The following is a 17,335-nucleotide window of genomic DNA, read 5'->3' on the forward strand; positions in this document are numbered from 1 at the left end:
CCTTGGGGTTGTGGTCATAGAGAAGATTGAGGTTGATTCGCAGCTTCCTCATACATTGAAAAGCTTCCTTGAACATAAGCCTGGAGGAATTAATCAAGTGGGACAGTTTACATAGTGAAAGGTACAGTATTTGCAAACAAAGGCAACCGACTACAGGTAAGCACAGGCCCCTGGGAAGGGAATATCCTAGGCACTAAACTGTATAGATTGCCTTTCAGAAAAAATGTGCAAGGTCAGTCTTGTTCATTGTCAGCCTCTGCCGTGGGACAGTCCAGCATACCAGGTTGAGGAAGCAATACAGGCCATGCATTATTTTCTTCTCTTAAAACAGAGAACTAAATTTTAATCTAATGGACCAACTTGTGTTTCAGAAAACTTTAATGTAAATCGATTGAACAAATGAAATACAAAAACCAGCAAGCTTCAAGTGATTGAGATGTCTGGAAAATGGAGCAATTGAAGATTTCTCCCACCCACACAGTCTCAGCACACATAAACCCTTCAGGGGTGAAGTGAGGGGCAGCTTGGACTGCTGAAAGCTGGGCTTCTAGCTGGTAGCCCCAGAAAGTTTCATTCACACTAACAAATTCCTTTGAGTTTAGCCTCCCCTTGTTCTCCAGCACAAAAGAACTAGCCCAGCCAGCCTCCAACAGCTCAGACTGAGGGAGGGAAGACCAGAATACACCAGCGACATTTACCTGTCTAGCCACTTCCGAATCTGGGCAAGAACCAGAGCTCGGTGGTGAATAGTCTCCAGATTTCCTCTTGGCATCTATAATGCAAGATTCACACAGTTTTTTATTTGTAGTTACTCTGCCTACACTGAAGGCAAAATGAGGACTGGCCCATTTTCTAGGCCTGTCTGCTACTTGCAGGTGCATGAGCCTGTTCGTTCACTTCAAAGGACGTGCTATTTCAGCAACTGCGGAAAAATATCCAGAAATTCTCTCAGCTCAAAACCATTCCTTTCTCAGGAGGCTGGACTCCACTCAACCAGCAAGACCCAGAGCAGCCTGATCAAGCTTTCAGAGTCCTGCTTTGAGGAAGACGTTGGGCTGCACACCTCCAGGAGATGCCTTTCAAATGACAGCCTTCTCCATTCTGTGAATCTCTAATGGTTCAGAAGAGGGAGCTCAGCACTTCACAAAAGCTTAGCTTTTACGCCAAGGCTAATGGAAGGCTGGTAGCAAATACAGCAAGTAGTAAGAGGTGAGTCTGAGATTCACTGTGAGAGGCCACGATATGTAGCACTATGCTACCTCAGCCATTGGGAATCTGAACAGCCCTTCCCAGCTCTGTACACACCCAGCTGCCTGTGCTGAACCAACTCCCACAGGCACGCTCAAAATCCCTCCGCATCCACCCAGGCAGCTGGAGATTTGTGAGGTGCTGTGCTGCAGCAGTACAGGGCAGCAGCTTTGTAGCAGTACACACATTGTTTGCAGGTTGGCCAGCTGCCCACCAAGATGGCCCCTCTACATCCCCTGACAGCAGACACTGACCTGCAGTACGACCTTTGTGTCCTGGGGCACAACGGTGACGATACGCGAACCTCGCTCCACCTTGCACAGGGTCTCACTGTTGGGTGCAGCACTGCTCAGACCAGCCTGAAGGGCTGAAGACAGCATATTTATCAGCACACATGGCACGCCACAGCACAGTGCCCCAGTCAGGCTTTCCTATGTGTCCCTGAAAAGTCATACTGGACCAACCGAGTCAACAGCAGTGATCTTCAACAGTTCCAGAAAGGAAGAGGACCTCTTAGTGCTAAGCACTGCTGTACACAAAGTAGAGACATGGCCTCTGCACAACGAGGTCACAAAAGGTCAACAGAGCAGATGAAAGGAGTGCTGAAAGGTGTGAGGGACTAGTAAGTTCTTATCCTGCCTTTCCCAGGGTCCTCATACCTCTCATAGCCAGATGCCACCAGAATCCCTTCTCTACCACACACCCTCAAACAGCACATGGCCCTTTCTGGTTTTGGATGTGGAGGGATGGGAGAGAATGCAGGGCTAAGCTACTGAAAACAGTGAAGAGACAACAACTACAGGACAAATCCTGCTCCCTGGAGGGAGCATGTGATACACAAAGTCAGTTCCCTATGCTCCTTGCTCTCTGACAGATTTCTGAAAACAGCTCTCTTCCTCCATCTCTTAAGTACTTGCTCTGAGTGACTCAATACAGCAGGTTTAGATGTGAAAAATGGGATCATTTTGTGGTTACAAGAAAATGGCCATGAGCTGCCAGCAGCAGGCAGCCAGAGCTGGCACTTACCTTTCACTGATGTGTTCTTCAAGCAGAAGCAATGACAGGTGTGGGAGTTGGTTGTCACCAACAAAAACTCATTGCATGTTGCAAATGAGGTGATGTTGGAAGCGACCTGTAGGAAAATGAAGAAGTTTATCACAGTGGGACAGGAAAGTTGTCTTTGGCAGAGGAAAAGGAGGGGCAAAAACTTTGGTACCTCAACATCATTAACAAAAAACCGGCATCGATCTGTGAGGCCCAAGATCACCTCCTGTGAATAAAAAGGATGACAAATATAAGCTATCAGAGTTCACAGCCTTCAACATGTTTCACAACACTGACTAGCAGTGGATTGAAGTACCTTATAATTAGGTACTCAGTATCTCACATGAATTACTTGGAGAAGCTGGACAAGAAGTCAAGCAACCTCTATACCAGCAGGGCTTTACTTAAGAGTCTTTACACACTTCTGGCTGGAAACCCAGCTTGGTCTACCCTGTAACAGAAACTGCACAGTAACAAAATAGAATCAGAAATTTAGTTTTCTATTCAGCAGTGTCTGGTCCAAGATACCAGATGAAAACCATAGTACAGAGCAGAGCAAAGCAACTCCATACTGCATTCACCTGGATGTATGCTGAAGGAAAGAAACCCTGAAACTACCAGAAAAATAGCTCGTCATTCCTTAAGCTGTTGTAACTACCAAGAAGCCATCACCAACAGGGAACATCAGGAGATCTGCAGTAACCCAATGCAAGCCATATTTATTAATAGGGTAAGTTCAGATAAAACAGAGCAAAAAGCTACTTTAAAAGAAGACTAGGGCAGTGACTGCTGGAAATTTTAAATCTGAAATTTTTCACTCTTCAATGACATTCTTCGTTGTATTCATAGAATGAGGAGATAGGGTTTTAACTGCAAGCCATCAGAAATGCTCTAGAAGACAAGGGAATATATGCTCTCAGCTCTGTACAGGGCCTTACGAAGAATGCCATTAAGAAGTATCATTGGACCCTGGGCAGAGGATCATTGTGCACATCTGATACAGAGAACAACAGAGTAGGGAATTTTATCTGCTCACAATCTTACTTACCTCATCACTGATCCTTGTGATAGAAGTCTGCATGCAAAGGTAGGGGAACCAAACCGCAGAGCCACTGCTAGTTTGCCAGGGCTGAAGGACTGGAACAGAAGCCTCTAAAGAGCAAAGAAGATCAAACCGTTTTCCAGCCAAAGATTCAGACATTACAACCACATGACATGTATTTCAAGGAAACTAGAGCTGGCAATAAGCTACACTATCTGACAGAGAAGAGGAACGCTGACACAGAAGTCCAGGACATAGCAAACAAGAAGGTGGTAGCTTCTAGGGGCTCAGCAGCACATTTATTCCACTGTGGAACAAAAGAGAAGTGCTGAGGATGTGGCAGTCAGTCAGCACTTCTGAAATCACTAAACCAGTCATCATCTTTTCAAACCATAAAGCCTGAACTACCATTCTCAACAACATGAACAACTTCTTGACACAAATCATTTTGGCCCATTTCTGGGAACAGAGGGAGCATGAAAAGCAGAACCAACTACCAGCAAGAGTCACCCGTATCCCTGAAAGACAAATCATCTCATTAAACCTTTTCAGACATCTCCAATAACTATGTCTCAGACCAGGTACTTTAATAGGGCCCAGCTTACCCCACAGGTATTTCAGGATCTGTCCATCAGCCAGCTGGAGAGCTACAGTTTTGGTCACTGGACTGCAGCACAGGCTGATCACTTCTCCATGTACAGGCACAGACATCCTGAAGCAAGACACAGAAGACAGAGAACATCAGCCACAGGAGATACACTTTAAAAACCTAGAGCCTGCATTTCTTGTGGCCAGATGGACGGATGCGCACCTCCAGCATGGAGGGATACCTTGCTCACATAAGGATTTTCTGCAGTCTTTTCACACCTAAGTCAGCTGATACTGGCACCACAGAACACCAGCAACTCCAACCAACAGTCATTTGCATAACTGTGCTAGTCACTGCACACTTAAGACACACAGCAAAGCCCACACTTCTTTTGTTCTAATCTACAGTTCATATGCAAATCAGCCTTTGCTGTGTGAGTGCTACAGAAAGCAACTCTCAGGATCCCTTTGGGAAGCAGATTTCTGTACGCCAGCTGGCTTTCTTTTGTGATCTGGTTCTAGTTGAACTGATCCCACAAAGCCCAGCAGGTGAGAAGAAGATGGAGTAACAAGCACTACCAGTCCCCTTCTGGACATTGATAATGGTGGACAAAGGGTAGAATGGAGGAATGCAGTTCCCTTGAGCGCCTGGAATTCAGAGGAACAGAGACATCCTGTACTGACACAGGCATGTAGCATATACTGTCTTGTCAGGCTGCATGTAGGCACTAGGATTACAGGCAAGTGCTGACCAGTTGGCAGCTTCATGAGCTGTCTGATTCTCCTGCAGGAAGACAGCAATTTCCCCAACCCACAAACTCCAGGCTGCATGTCTACTGAGAGACATGAATTCCTTCTAGGCACTGTCCAGAGGGGGTGTCAGACTTCACCCACAACTGACTGATCTCTATACCTTAAATTCAGGCACCCTTCTTTGGCTCCAGCCACATGAGGCACTGCAGTCAGATGATGAAGGACAGACTGAGCAGTATGCTGACCCTGACCAACCACCAGGAAGCTGTCATCTGGCAGCCAGGTGAGAAATCGCAGTCCCAGAGGATTCATCACTTCGTTGTAGTCGCTGCCCACATCAACTCTGTCACAAAATAAAAGAGACTGAGAAGCAAATAAAATCTGATTTCAGTAGGCCACCTCATGGGAGAGGCAAAGGTCTTCTTAGGCGCAGCCTGGCTCTTCGGACACACAGCATGGCTAGGAGGGCTCCAGTGCACAAACACAGTCACCCAAAGCATGAATTCTGCCACAGGCTGGGCTGGTGACGAAGGATGAGACCCAGGGAGCACCATTTGTTTTTCCCAGGCAGCACTGCTCCCATGCCAACTGTGTATAGGAACAACTACAGAACAGGGTGGGGTTTTTTTATTTTGTTATTGTTCCTATGCCACACAAGCAGCTCTGTCACTCAGTGTGCCATGATCGTGGGCCTGGGCACTGCACAGCCATTCCTTTTGCTCTGGAAGGAGCACAAAATCCAACACCACAATGCCAAGAGCACCAGGCACAGTAAAGGCTATCAGGACCAAGACCTCATTCAAAGGCACTTCTCAAGATAAACTGCCCACTGTGTTGTCCAGTCCTTAGCACTAGTTGCAGCCACAGTGTCAGCACAATGAAACCCCTTTATCTGACAACCTCTTCAGAATCTTGAGACAACTGGTCAGAGGGGTGACCTCTAAAACATCCAGCCAGACACTACCATTACAGTGTACTAGTTCTACATTACCTGTAGGTTTTATCCAGATATGGTGTTTCCATAGCTGTTTTAAATCCACTTCCACCCACAGCTCCAAATCTGACAGTGGGGTCATTCACTACGCTCTGTCCTAGCAAACACAGAACAAAGCAGAGTTTAGAGATTCTGCCAAAAAAGCACACACACACACCCCCCGATCTTCATTCTTATAAAAAAGTAGATGTTACAGGAAACTCCTATGAAAGTCAGAAAACACCATCCCTACAACAGCCTCATCTCACAGCACACTGAGTATTACACTGTATACAGCACTGCTTTGGGAAGTGCTGGCTGCCTCACATACACTCTAGGCAGCTGTTCTCAGACATTTCCAGTGTTAATCAGTAACATGCCATCCGAACGGAGTACACAAGATACCACCTGCTGCACTTTACTCAAGCCAAAGCTGGGCTGGGGAATATTAGCAGCATAAGCACATATGCTTATGCGCTGAATGCTGCCTTCTCACAAAGCCAACACACCACCAAAATGCTCCTCTGCTACCAAAACTACTGGAGATAAGAGAACTGAGCTTCAGCGCACAGCTGAACCAGATACATCTCACTCCTGATTCCTAAAAGCTTAAGCGACCATCACCCTACTAGTCCCCCAGGGTATTGCTGTCAGGGACAGAAGGCTGGCTGCCTTTAGCAAGACAGTGCAACATGCTCTCACCATATCTGTACACAGAGATCTTGTTATCAGCATCCAGGACAGCCATGTCTCCACTACGTTTGGGATCTGTGTGAAATGCAACCTGATTAACAGCCTGTTGGAGCTGGAGCTCATAGGTACACATGGGTGGAGGCACCACAGCATGTCGGAATGCTGTGACAAGCACTTTATCTGTGGAATAAAAAGAGAAAAAACCCACCAGCTGTAACACAGTCCAAATGCCAGCGATGCTTTTGTTAGTAGGAAAAATTGAAAGTAGGAACAATGTCACAGGAAAATACAATTGCCGTGCTTTTAGCAGTTAACTCCATTGAACCACTTCTGAAGCTTCCATCAATTACATGGTGTCCCTCTTTATCAGCTTTGTAGATAAAAGAGCTAACAGAACAACTACCAATAATCCCATCCAGACTGCATCCAAAGACTATCCAAAGACTCTTCTGACCCTACAGCTGCAAAGCAGTCTCACTGCTTACCTCCGTCTATGACAGCCACATTTGCCACATGCTGGCTGTTCTCCCCCATCCCATGGTCTGTGGTCCAATGCCAGTCATAGAAGAGGTAATGCCAACCCTGGCAGAGTAGATACAGTCTATATGGGTTCTCTCGGTCCCACAGCAGCGACACCAACTGATTCTTCTCCAAGCTACCAAAATGTAGACTTTGCTTCAGGTACCAGTGATAGTTCCCTGTGGTCCACAGCTGAACTATAGAAAAACAAATGGTTACTACAGACTGCTACTTGACATCCATCTCAAACCCTCCCCACCACCACTGCTCTTCTAGGGATGGCTTAAGTGCAATGAAAATAATAATCCTAGCCTTCAGCACACAATCTGTGTCATACAACACCCAGCAAAGCCCAATAAGAAAACTTAACAACAGACTTAGTGCAAAAGTCAGTCCTAGAATTCTTTGAGCTCTCCTTGGGAAAAGGTACCCATGTTTTACCAGAGGCTCACACACCTTTAGCATCCCATTAATACCTCTTCCAGTTATCCAGTTATAGCAGCCTGGAAGATGCTTTGAGCTCAGGCTGAACTATCAATTCTTCCTGACCTGCACATGCATCTCAAAGCTGTAGGTAAGCCCCCCCATTGTCTCCTAACCTGCAGAGAATACCCACTGCCAACCACATCTGCAGGCAAGTGTAAGAGCCAGAGCCTCACACAGTGATCTCACCGTAACTGTTTGGGTTGGAGTTTTCCACCTTCAGGTCTTCCAGCCATATAGCCAGGATTGTAGAATCTGCATTCCAAAGCAGTTCATTAACCTGCAGAAACAAACACAGCTCTTAGTGATACTGTTGCTTCTGCGTAGGGTGGGTATGCTTGCAATTGATTTGCAAGACCATGAGTTGCTCCTTATTTTTAATAACGTAAGGTGCATGAGTTAATATACTAACATAGCCCTCATGTACTGCAAAGCTCCCACTTGAAGCAGAACCTGTCACAGTGGTTCCACACAGCTGAAGAGGTGATACAACTACAAAAATGACAGCAGTGTTCTCTTTGCTTTCCTTGGCACTGAGGAAGCATCTGCCAAAAAGACCTCTTGGCATCCAAACACAGAAACTGAAGTACACCCTAGCAGTATTTTCTCACTTCCCTTGTTTGGGATAATGTATTTCACCTTACTCTTGCACCAGCTGACATCCTGAACAGTGTTTTTTAAGCATTTGCCTTGTAGAAAGCATACTGAGACCAGAACAACCCCTCTGTATTGTCTCTGAATTAAGGGCCTGCAGAGAGCACTGCATATTCTCCAGAGGCTTCTTCACTGTTCTCTTTTCAGGTAATTTTTTTCCATTAGGACCAGCACTAAGGGTTAAGTTAAAAACTTCCTTCTAGAATCTGGAAAAGATCTAGTCCTCCTCCCCATTACACTCCAATTAAATAAGTTAATAATAAAAGCCCAGACACAGCACTTACTTTAACCTGCCCTTTCTGAAACGGGAGGGTGAACTCCCCGTGAAGAAGTCCGTTCTTCTCAAAGAAAACCACATCGTAGCTGTTGTTTTTTTCTTGTGTGGATGCTATCAGGTTTCCAGAGGGCCTTAAAAAAAGAGCCAAATGAAAAGTGATTGTTCACCTAATCACTAGCTGTCATTTTAAAAACACCAATCATCTTGCATTTTCTCCAGAGACATGAAGAAAAGGGCAGCACTGTTCAGACAAAGTCATAGGTCCAACACAGATATTTTCCAAGGCTCATGATATGGTCAGGTGAGCAAGTAAATGTCAGCACTGGGAAAGGGACCTGTAATATTCCTCTTTATACAGTTGAGTCCAAAACTGCTTGACAGTGAGATTTTGCAAAGAATCTATCCCTTCTTCCCACATGAAATGCAAGTACAAGGTTTCTCAGGGTGTAAAGGGCTACCCTTCTTCATGCTGGATCAGGAGGAAGCCTTCTGCGAGTTTTGGGAAAAATAAAGAAACACAGGAGAAATGAAATTGATGCTGATCAAAGACTGTGACCAGGGAATAAAAAGCGACACTCTCTGGCCAGCATGCAGACTGCTTTGCTACTTACCTCCAGGACAATGCTTGTTCTAATCCTGAGACAGGCTCACTTGTTGACTGCAGCACAAGCTCTCTGTTCCATACTCGGACCTTCCGAGCACCTACAGGTTGAGAGAGCAATGAGACAAACGTCTAAGAAAGCACTGGGAAGAGACTTTTCTAATTTTTTGAGAGTAGGAGAGCAGATTTTGATGCACATGAATAAAAAGTTTTCTCTTGCACACCTTCGGGGTAAAAACTTAATTCTGTCTCAGGCACTTCTCCCACAGTAACTCTGTGACTCTAAAGGAACTTAGTAAGAATTTCAGTCTGGTGTGGCTCAGTCATAGCTGTTTTCCCCTCCAACTTTCACCACAGAAATGTGAAAATCAAGTGTAAGATCCTCTCTCATCTGAAGTACTGAAGGCAAAAACCCAAACTACTTAAGGGCAGTGCAGTCTCATGCAGGTCAATGTGTTGACCAATAAATTTAAAACTGTTAGGTAATATTTATCATGGAAGTCATACAATTGCAGTCTTACAAGAAATGTATGTGCTCATCATCTCTTTGGCTTTAGGGCAAAACCTAGGGAAAAGTATTACCAGTACCTAAACTAACATGTGCAAGGCCAGACTGCTAGGATGAGGCACAGTGGCTACGGCAAGCGAAACAGATTCATTCATTTGGCACTGGGAGCCCATCAGAGACTGCTTAGGGTTTAAGCAGTGATTTAACACTGGTGAATGAAGAGTTCAGGTAGTAACTACCCAGTAGTAACCTCTCCTCGCTTCTCACTGGACTGAAAACCAAATGGCAAAGAAAGTGTTCAAAAGAATGTGCCTGTACAATGCCTCTGAGAACACCAAAACAGATACTAGAGCAGTTATCTAGCCGAACTCATCCTTGCTTCAAGTGGCCAAGAGACCATGAACACCAGCCAGTTCTTGCCTTGCCTAGTTTCTGCTTAAGCCTCTGACACATGTTGGCATTTCAAAGTTTGGTCCCATACCTGTCTCTGGACAGACAGCACTCACTGCAACAAACTGCCCATCCCCTCTCCATGTCACCCGAAGCCTGCCGTCATCCCAGGATGAAGTAGGTGACACTTCCTGAAGTCACACAAAAGAAAGTTGCATCAAAGATTGGGAAGGCAACTGCTGGTTTTGTCTAAACAGACTGTATTGCTAAGCCAGCTTTTTTAAGAGCCTTGGCATGAAAGTAATCCATTAAAAAAATCTTAAGGCTGCAAAGTTAAAAATTCATTACTCAATGTTATTTTAGGAAATCCTAGAATTAAAACTGTAAATCCAATCTGCTCCTCCTGCAAGTGCATATGACTGTCTTATTCATATGATCACACATTATCCTTCCCCTCCACCAGGGTCTCTCTCTGCTTATAAACCAGCTGTGCATAAACTGGACCCAAGGGTGAATCAGGGTTCATGACTGATGCCTGCAGTCACAGCCCCTAGGAAGGAGAAAGGCATGCCATCCAAGCAGTCTGTATGGCAAGACAGAAGCTGGGATGAGAAGTAGTGATCTTCCAAGCAAACAGGTTCTTCACAGAACAACACAGGAAAAAAACAACTCAAAACAGAATGCACATAAAGAGGCAGTTGTTCAAAGAAAGGTTTAACTTTGTCAAACTAGGCACATTGTCCCAGATACAGCCTAGCCTCATCCTGTTCCTACTAACAGTAAAGCTGGAACAGGCCACAATTCATGTCTCTATATTCCAGCCTGCCAGGTTTCAACAGGACAGTTTTAATTTGAAACTTAAAAGACAGTGAAGTGTTTTAGCTACCTGATAAGTGTTAGACAAAGGAGCGAAGAGCCAAAATGTGTATGTCCATGGAGCTGCCTCACATGACCGGCGATGCTCAGCAGCCCAAACCCCTCTATTCTTGCCTTTTGGGAGCTCAAACTACTACTACTTCTGCTCCTCTCAGCCAAACAGCACGGTATTTCTCTTGGTCATATGAACAATTCAATACATAGCACACATTCAGCAAAATCTGTTCCACCGACTCTTAAATATGGCTTTACCTCTGCAAGCACTAGTGCTTGCAAATCTTTCTTTCAGCTCTGTACAAACAATCATAAGTACTCTCAGCTGCTGTCTTGAATAAGGAGAAGGACAAACCCGCTGGATTTCAGATAACAGAAACAAACAGAAGAAGCCTATGAGGACAACTACCAGAAAGGTGCTGGCATGCTGGAACCACAGGAATAACAGAAATCCCCTTTATACATGTTTTCCCAGAGACAGCATGGACCTAACATAAAAGAACGAGTACAATACCGTCTGTTTGCGATGTGCTGCCTGTTTTCCCTCTGATCCATGAAACTGTGTTTCCTTTTTACCCCAGCCAAGAGCAACAAACTTTCCTGAAAAAGAAAAAATCATTGTAGTGGAAGATTTACAGCACTACCCTGTACCATGTGGTAAACACAGCTCCAAGACAGCCACAGCTTCCATTGATGTTTAATTTTGAAAACCTGCAGGAAATTCACGTAGCCCAGGAAGTCCTCTAGTTCAGGAAACTTCCCTGAATTTACACTGACAAGTAAAAAATTAGGGTTCCCCCACAGCTGCCCAGCAGCATTAGTCTAAAACGTCTCCTGGGCCCTACTAAGTGCTCAGCTCCCTTTCTTTACTTTCTATGTGCTTACAACACACCAATGACATCAGTTTGAACAACTTCATTTCAGTGCACCTCTCACCTTCCCCAAACTCATCTTGGTGGATCTGCTTCTCAGTAATTGGTTCAAAATCCCTTGTCATCATGATGAGTGTTTGCTGACCTGCAGGGCAGATGTTAAATACAGCATTGGTAATGGTATCTCCAGCAAATAAAAACTTGATGTTCTCCTATTGTTGTGTCATGGACTTGAATATAGAAATATTTCTAATGGTTATATGATACTGAACACATCCTTCACAGCAGAAAATCTCAAACTGGAACAGAACACTTTCAAGTCTCTCTCTTCAAAAACATGCTTCCTGGCCTAACCTTAAAAAGTTCTTTCCACATTCAAAATAAGCACCTGGCACCGTTAAACATTTTCTCTCAAGATATGAAAGACAAGGTGATTGGGAGCAGTTGGCACAGGTTTATGAAGGGAAAATCGTGCCTGATGTCCTGATAGCCTTCCACAATGAGGTGACTGACTTGTGGACAGGGGAGACCACTGGATGTCATTTACCTTGATTCTAATATGGCTTTTGATACTGTCTGCCATAACATCATCATAGACAACCTCATGAAGGACAGGATGGATAAGGGGACAGTGAAGTGGACTGAAATCCAGCTGAACTGCCAAGCTCGAAACCTTGCTATCAGTGGCAAAAATTCCAGCTTGAGGAATTCCACCAGTGGCATGCCCCTGGACACCAGAGACAATGTTTAACATCTTCATTAATGACCTGGAGGATGGGACCCTCAGCAAGTTTGTAGATGACACAAAATTGGAAGGAGTAGCAAGTACACCAGAAGGTTGTGCTGCCGTCCACAGGGACCTTTTCATATAGGCAAAATGGGCTGTCAAGAACCTCATAAAGCTCAACAAGGGAAAAAGCCGGGTCCTGCACCTGGAAAATAATAATCTCAGGCACTAGGACAGACTGGGAGCCAAGAGGCTGGAGAGCAGCTTGTCAAAAGAAGTGGCCTGCGTTTCTTGTGCAACACCAAGTTGAACATGAGCTAGAACTACACCCTTGCTGCATAGGTGGCCAGCCGCATCCTGGGCTGCATTACGAGTGTTGCCAGCAGGTTGAGGAGGCGATCCTTCTCTGTTCAGTGCTGGTAAGACATATGTGCAATGGCAGCTCCAGTTTTGTGTTCCCCAGTACAAGACAGACAAGGACATATGTCCAGCAAAGTGCCACACAGTTGATTAATGGCTGGGAGAATCAGTCACATGAGGGGAGGCTGAGAGAAGTCAGGCTGCTCTGGAGGGAACACTAAGGGGGAATCTCATCAGTGTGTATAAATCTCTTATGTGGAAGGTGGGGTACAGTGAAGGACAGAGCCAGACTGTTAGTGGTGCTAAGGACAGCACAAAAGGCAACGAGCACAAACTAAAATACAGCAAATTCCATTAAAACACAATAAACCAAATTTTTACTGTGAGGGTGGTCACAGACAGGAACAGCATGCCCACAGAGGTTGTGGGGTCTCCGTCCTTGAAGATACCCAAAACCTGACTGTGCATGGTTCCCAGCAACTTGATCTAGACAATCTGCTTTGAGCAAGGGGGTTGCAATAGGTGATCTCCAGAGCTTCCTTTCAACCTCAAGCATTCTGTGATTCTGTTTTGCTTGAGGCTAACTTTATTTGCTAGGTGAGACACATCTGTAGCCGAGGTGAGCCTGTGACATGTGTATTTCCTACAAAAGGATGAGAAGTAGTTTTTTTTACTAAGAAATCAAATGGGGATATAAAGCAGAAGCCTTTTATGTTTTAGAAGCAAGATTAAATATGCTTCCTTGGAAGGTCTGAAAGACTAATTACGGTTCTGTAAAACCCAGGTTTTTGGGTCTGAATAGCTTCTGCCTGGACTACCAAAGCATCTCATGAATCATTAAATGGAAACTCACATATAGGATCAGGTGGGGTTTTTTTCTCTCTTTAAGCCTGAGTCCAAATTTCATAACTTTGCATTTTGCCTCTTCTATGTTAAACTTAACTGTGTTTTACATTTTGGCCATAATTTGACTCCTAAAGGCAGAAAGTTTACAGGCTGTTGTTGATACCTGTTGCAAGCAAAACAAGCTCTTGGTCAGGACTCCAGCTCATGGTACTCAGACCACTGTCCACACTTCCAACGCATTCCACCTGCAAGACCAAAATCAGATCACAGAAGTGCAGAATACTAGTGCAGCACCATCCCAGCAGAAAAGCAATCAGTCACCAAGGCAGGGAAATCCCTTCCTGCTTAGAAAAGTCACAAGTCTTACTTTACCCTTTGTGTTAAACAAAACAAAACAAACATTTCTACTCAAAGATGGTTCCAGAATGTTTACGTATGACAGCCCAGGTAATCTAGAGATTAGGATTTTCTACGATACACAGTTTTAGTAAGAGCTCTGCTCTGCAGCTCTCAGTCTTATGTCAGTATGTATAAAGTTAACACTAGTATTGCTGAATCAGGTCTGTGGTTACATTGGTAAACATACTTAAATCACAAAACACAGACATATTAGTTCTTTCCTAGAGAATTCCAATGGGCAGGTAAGGGACACTATATCCATTAAAACTCTGACCAGCTTGCATGCGCTGAACTTGATAACTGTATATAGCTGCACAAATTTCAAAGTTCATGAAAAACTGGGCCAGTTTTACTGGGCCATTGTGAGTATATAAGCAATAGCAGTGAGCAGAGAACTTCTGTCATGCATTGTTACCCTGACTTGCAAAAGGCATGGAACGGAACAATTGTGATAAACAGCCAGATGATGCCATTCAAGGAATTAAGCTTCAGTGTCACAATCTTTACAGGTAAATAAAGTGGGACTGAGCACTGGTGGGCACAGTAACTGTCACTCACATGCAAAATGTTTCAAAACAAGCACAGTAACCTTCAAGACTTCTTTCGTGGTGCTCAGATTGCACCAGAAAAACTTTAAAATTGAGAAAGTAAGCCAAAAAGGCTTGAAATAAAGGATCTCAACTTAAACCTCAACTCTGACTCATTTATCAGTGCAAGAAAATTCTCAGGTACCACATCTTTTGTTAAACTCTATTCCCTTATGAGAAGTTTTAAGTTGCAATATGGGATGAATTTTTCAGGTACAGCTGATTGTCTGTTTAAGTGGTGTCTGCAAATGAAACCCAAACAAGAACAAAAACAGGTGAGCTGCAAATAACCACAATCTGACAGCTAACCCAGACAGACCACTACCATCTCATGCCTACCTACACCTGCACTGTTGGGCTGATGCAGATTTCAGAGGGTGCTGCTGTGGTATGTAAGAGTCTTGCTGAAGATTGTACACATCTGACACTGAGGAAGGAAGAGAAAGCAAGGATCTCAGTTCCTGCCATGTTTACTCAGCTAAGATATATTGCTTTCCCTTTGTTGTTTTCTAGGGCTTTTTATTCCAAATGTTATTCGAATCACAACACACAACATTTTATCCTCTCTTCAGTTAAGGCATGTCAGCATGATGTTCTGTACTGACCGATAATAAACAAGGTAGCTACACTATGAGTTATGAATGGATTACTTTATTCTGTACCTAGTCTCAGCAATATCCTATTTCTGAAAGACTGTCTAGTGGAGCATGTGCTGCTGGGTGTATGCAACAGACCCCTGAGCAAACATACATTACTAGGGCTGTGGACAGAGAAGTCACCATTTCAGTTCTGGTTCTTTTACAGAGTGTGTATTTCGTCCTTAACCCTGCTCAAAGCTCCCACAAAAATCAGCTCATCTGTTCAGAAAAGGGAGACTAATCACAGCTATGTAATATACAACCATCCCCTGAAGAAATTAAAAGTGTCATCCTTCCTTTTGAAATCCCTCAGTATTGTTGTGTCCTTCCTGCCATGTTACCTGCTTTGTGCTGAGATTGCACAGTAGGATGTCTCCAGCTGCTGTAGCAACACACACACACTCCTGCTCTGGAAGATCTTCAATACCCACGATGCAGCCACTTCCATCCTCCGGCATGAAACCCTCCGCAGTCAAGGAAACTTCTCTTGTCACCTTGACACAGAGAGGCCAATCACTTATTAAATACATACCACTAGGATTTTTTCAGAAATGACAGAGTAACATCCATGAGTATATTTCACCGTACTGCAACTGCACAAAACATTACACAGCAGAAGTGACTATGCACATAGCACCAGGGAACAGATGATGTGCAAGTATGTATCTTCACTTTAGCACTGGAAACGGTGAAAGTCTTCTTACATTAAAGAGCGCTAGACAGACAATAAGAAAACTCAAATAAGGGAGCAAATAATAAATGGCAATAGTATGACCTCCAATTTGTCTTGCCATTGATCTTTCAACCCCTTTTTCAATACTTCTTCACACAGTGTCAACATTAAGAGGTAAATGGGTAGATGTCCCAGTACTTTTAAAGGGTCATTGAGACTTTACAGACACAGCATAAAGAAATTAAAAGGAAAGCCATTTGGATGTGCATTCAAGCACAGAACAACAAGAAAATTTTAGCTAAACTAGCTGTCTCTAGCTTAGCTGCATCAATGTTTTACACATCCAGTCATGAGGAAAAACCCCACAGTAATAAAGACCAGAAGTAATGCCCCCTCCCAAAACAGAAAAGGAAGCTGACATACTTAGCAACTTCAGATAGGCTTCAGAGGTTTGGTTTTTTTCTAATTCTAGAAAGATTTCAGTTGATATGACTTCACAAACAGACCACAATGGAATTTTCAGAAAACACTCTTTCTTAAAAATGAGATTCCAGGAAAGCCCAAAAGTTATTCTGTCAGCTAACTTCAGACCTGCACACACTGAAGGAGACGCCTCAAGAGGGTGCACGGTGCTTCCAGAGAAGGCACTGCAACAGTTCTAACAGGAATTCATGGCTCAACTGCACTTTTTTTCTTTAGCGATATGTTGGCGCTTTTTCCCTACAGCACGGTGTCAAAAGCTTCCTCACGTACTCTTCGGTATCCCTTTGCCTGTTTGCTTCTGTTTTGCGAGTTGTGTCTCCGTTTGCCAGATTAGGCTGAAGATCACCACAGGAATGACCCCCGTCAAACACGACCCCCCTCCTGGAGGCAGATTTAGCATTTTAAAAGCACGGCAAACTGCTTCAGCCACCCAGATCACCGCGCAGCCTCAGAGCCCGCTTCCCCGGCACCCTGAGGCGGCGGCAGGCGCTGGAAGGAGCCGCAGGAAGCTCTAAAACCCCGCAACCACCGCTGGGGACAGCGGGACGCACCCTAGGGCAGCCGCCGCCCCCCGAGGCGGGCACCCACGGGCTCCTGCTGAGCGGGGCCCAAACGCTTCACCCCAGCTTTGCAACGGGCGGAGCAAAGCCGCCCCAACAACACGTCTGCAGCGACGCGCCACAGCCGACAGGCACGGGCACGCTGCCCCGAAGCCACAGCCCTGACAGCGACAAGCGGGCACGGCCCCCGGTGCGCCCGGCGGCGGCTCTCACCGAGTCTCCGGCGGGGCCCAGCTCCAGCAGGCCGTACTGAGAGCCTACGAGCACGGCGCCGCGCTCGGCGCTGAGGCAGAAGCACTGAGGGGTGCCCAGCGAGGCGGCGGAGCGGCGCCCGCCAGTCCGCAGCAGCCGGAGGTTCCTCATAGCGGAAGGGTGCTGGGCAACGCCGCGCTGCTCACGGCGCCGCCATCTTCTCCACGGCCAGCGGGCGGGCTGGCGGCGGCCAGGGCGCATGCGCGGGGCGGGCGCGGGGGCAGCCCGGCGGCGGCGCCGGCTCGGTGCGCGGGGGGCGCATGCGCGGGGCCGGCGGAGCGCCGGACGGGGGGCG

At 45.5% G+C, this 17,335-nt stretch overlaps 1 protein-coding gene across 1 annotated transcript in view; it reads right to left on the reverse strand.

Annotated features, from left to right (window-relative positions):
• ELP1 (elongator acetyltransferase complex subunit 1) overlaps positions 1-17,239 on the reverse strand; it is a 31,198-nt gene extending 13,959 nt beyond the window's left edge. Inside the window, exons 1-20 of the mRNA XM_080372970.1 lie at positions 17,002-17,239; positions 15,414-15,566; positions 13,612-13,693; positions 11,580-11,660; positions 11,158-11,243; positions 9,865-9,964; positions 8,886-8,976; positions 8,282-8,405; positions 7,533-7,623; positions 6,827-7,057; positions 6,351-6,521; positions 5,667-5,766; positions 4,836-5,018; positions 3,940-4,046; positions 3,341-3,444; positions 2,465-2,518; positions 2,275-2,380; positions 1,503-1,615; positions 699-772; positions 2-80 (exon numbers count right to left, since the gene is read on the reverse strand). Of these exons, the coding sequence (XP_080229096.1) occupies positions 2-80; positions 699-772; positions 1,503-1,615; positions 2,275-2,380; positions 2,465-2,518; positions 3,341-3,444; positions 3,940-4,046; positions 4,836-5,018; positions 5,667-5,766; positions 6,351-6,521; positions 6,827-7,057; positions 7,533-7,623; positions 8,282-8,405; positions 8,886-8,976; positions 9,865-9,964; positions 11,158-11,243; positions 11,580-11,660; positions 13,612-13,693; positions 15,414-15,566; positions 17,002-17,151 (2,280 nt within the window). The 5' untranslated portion in view covers positions 17,152-17,239. The remainder of the gene's footprint in view (position 1; positions 81-698; positions 773-1,502; positions 1,616-2,274; positions 2,381-2,464; positions 2,519-3,340; positions 3,445-3,939; positions 4,047-4,835; positions 5,019-5,666; positions 5,767-6,350; positions 6,522-6,826; positions 7,058-7,532; positions 7,624-8,281; positions 8,406-8,885; positions 8,977-9,864; positions 9,965-11,157; positions 11,244-11,579; positions 11,661-13,611; positions 13,694-15,413; positions 15,567-17,001) is intronic.
• Positions 17,240-17,335: the final 96 nt, after the last annotated feature.

Source organism: Falco punctatus (genome assembly GCF_963210335.1).
Source record: "Falco punctatus genome assembly, chromosome: Z".
NCBI lineage: Eukaryota > Metazoa > Chordata > Aves > Falconiformes > Falconidae > Falco > Falco punctatus.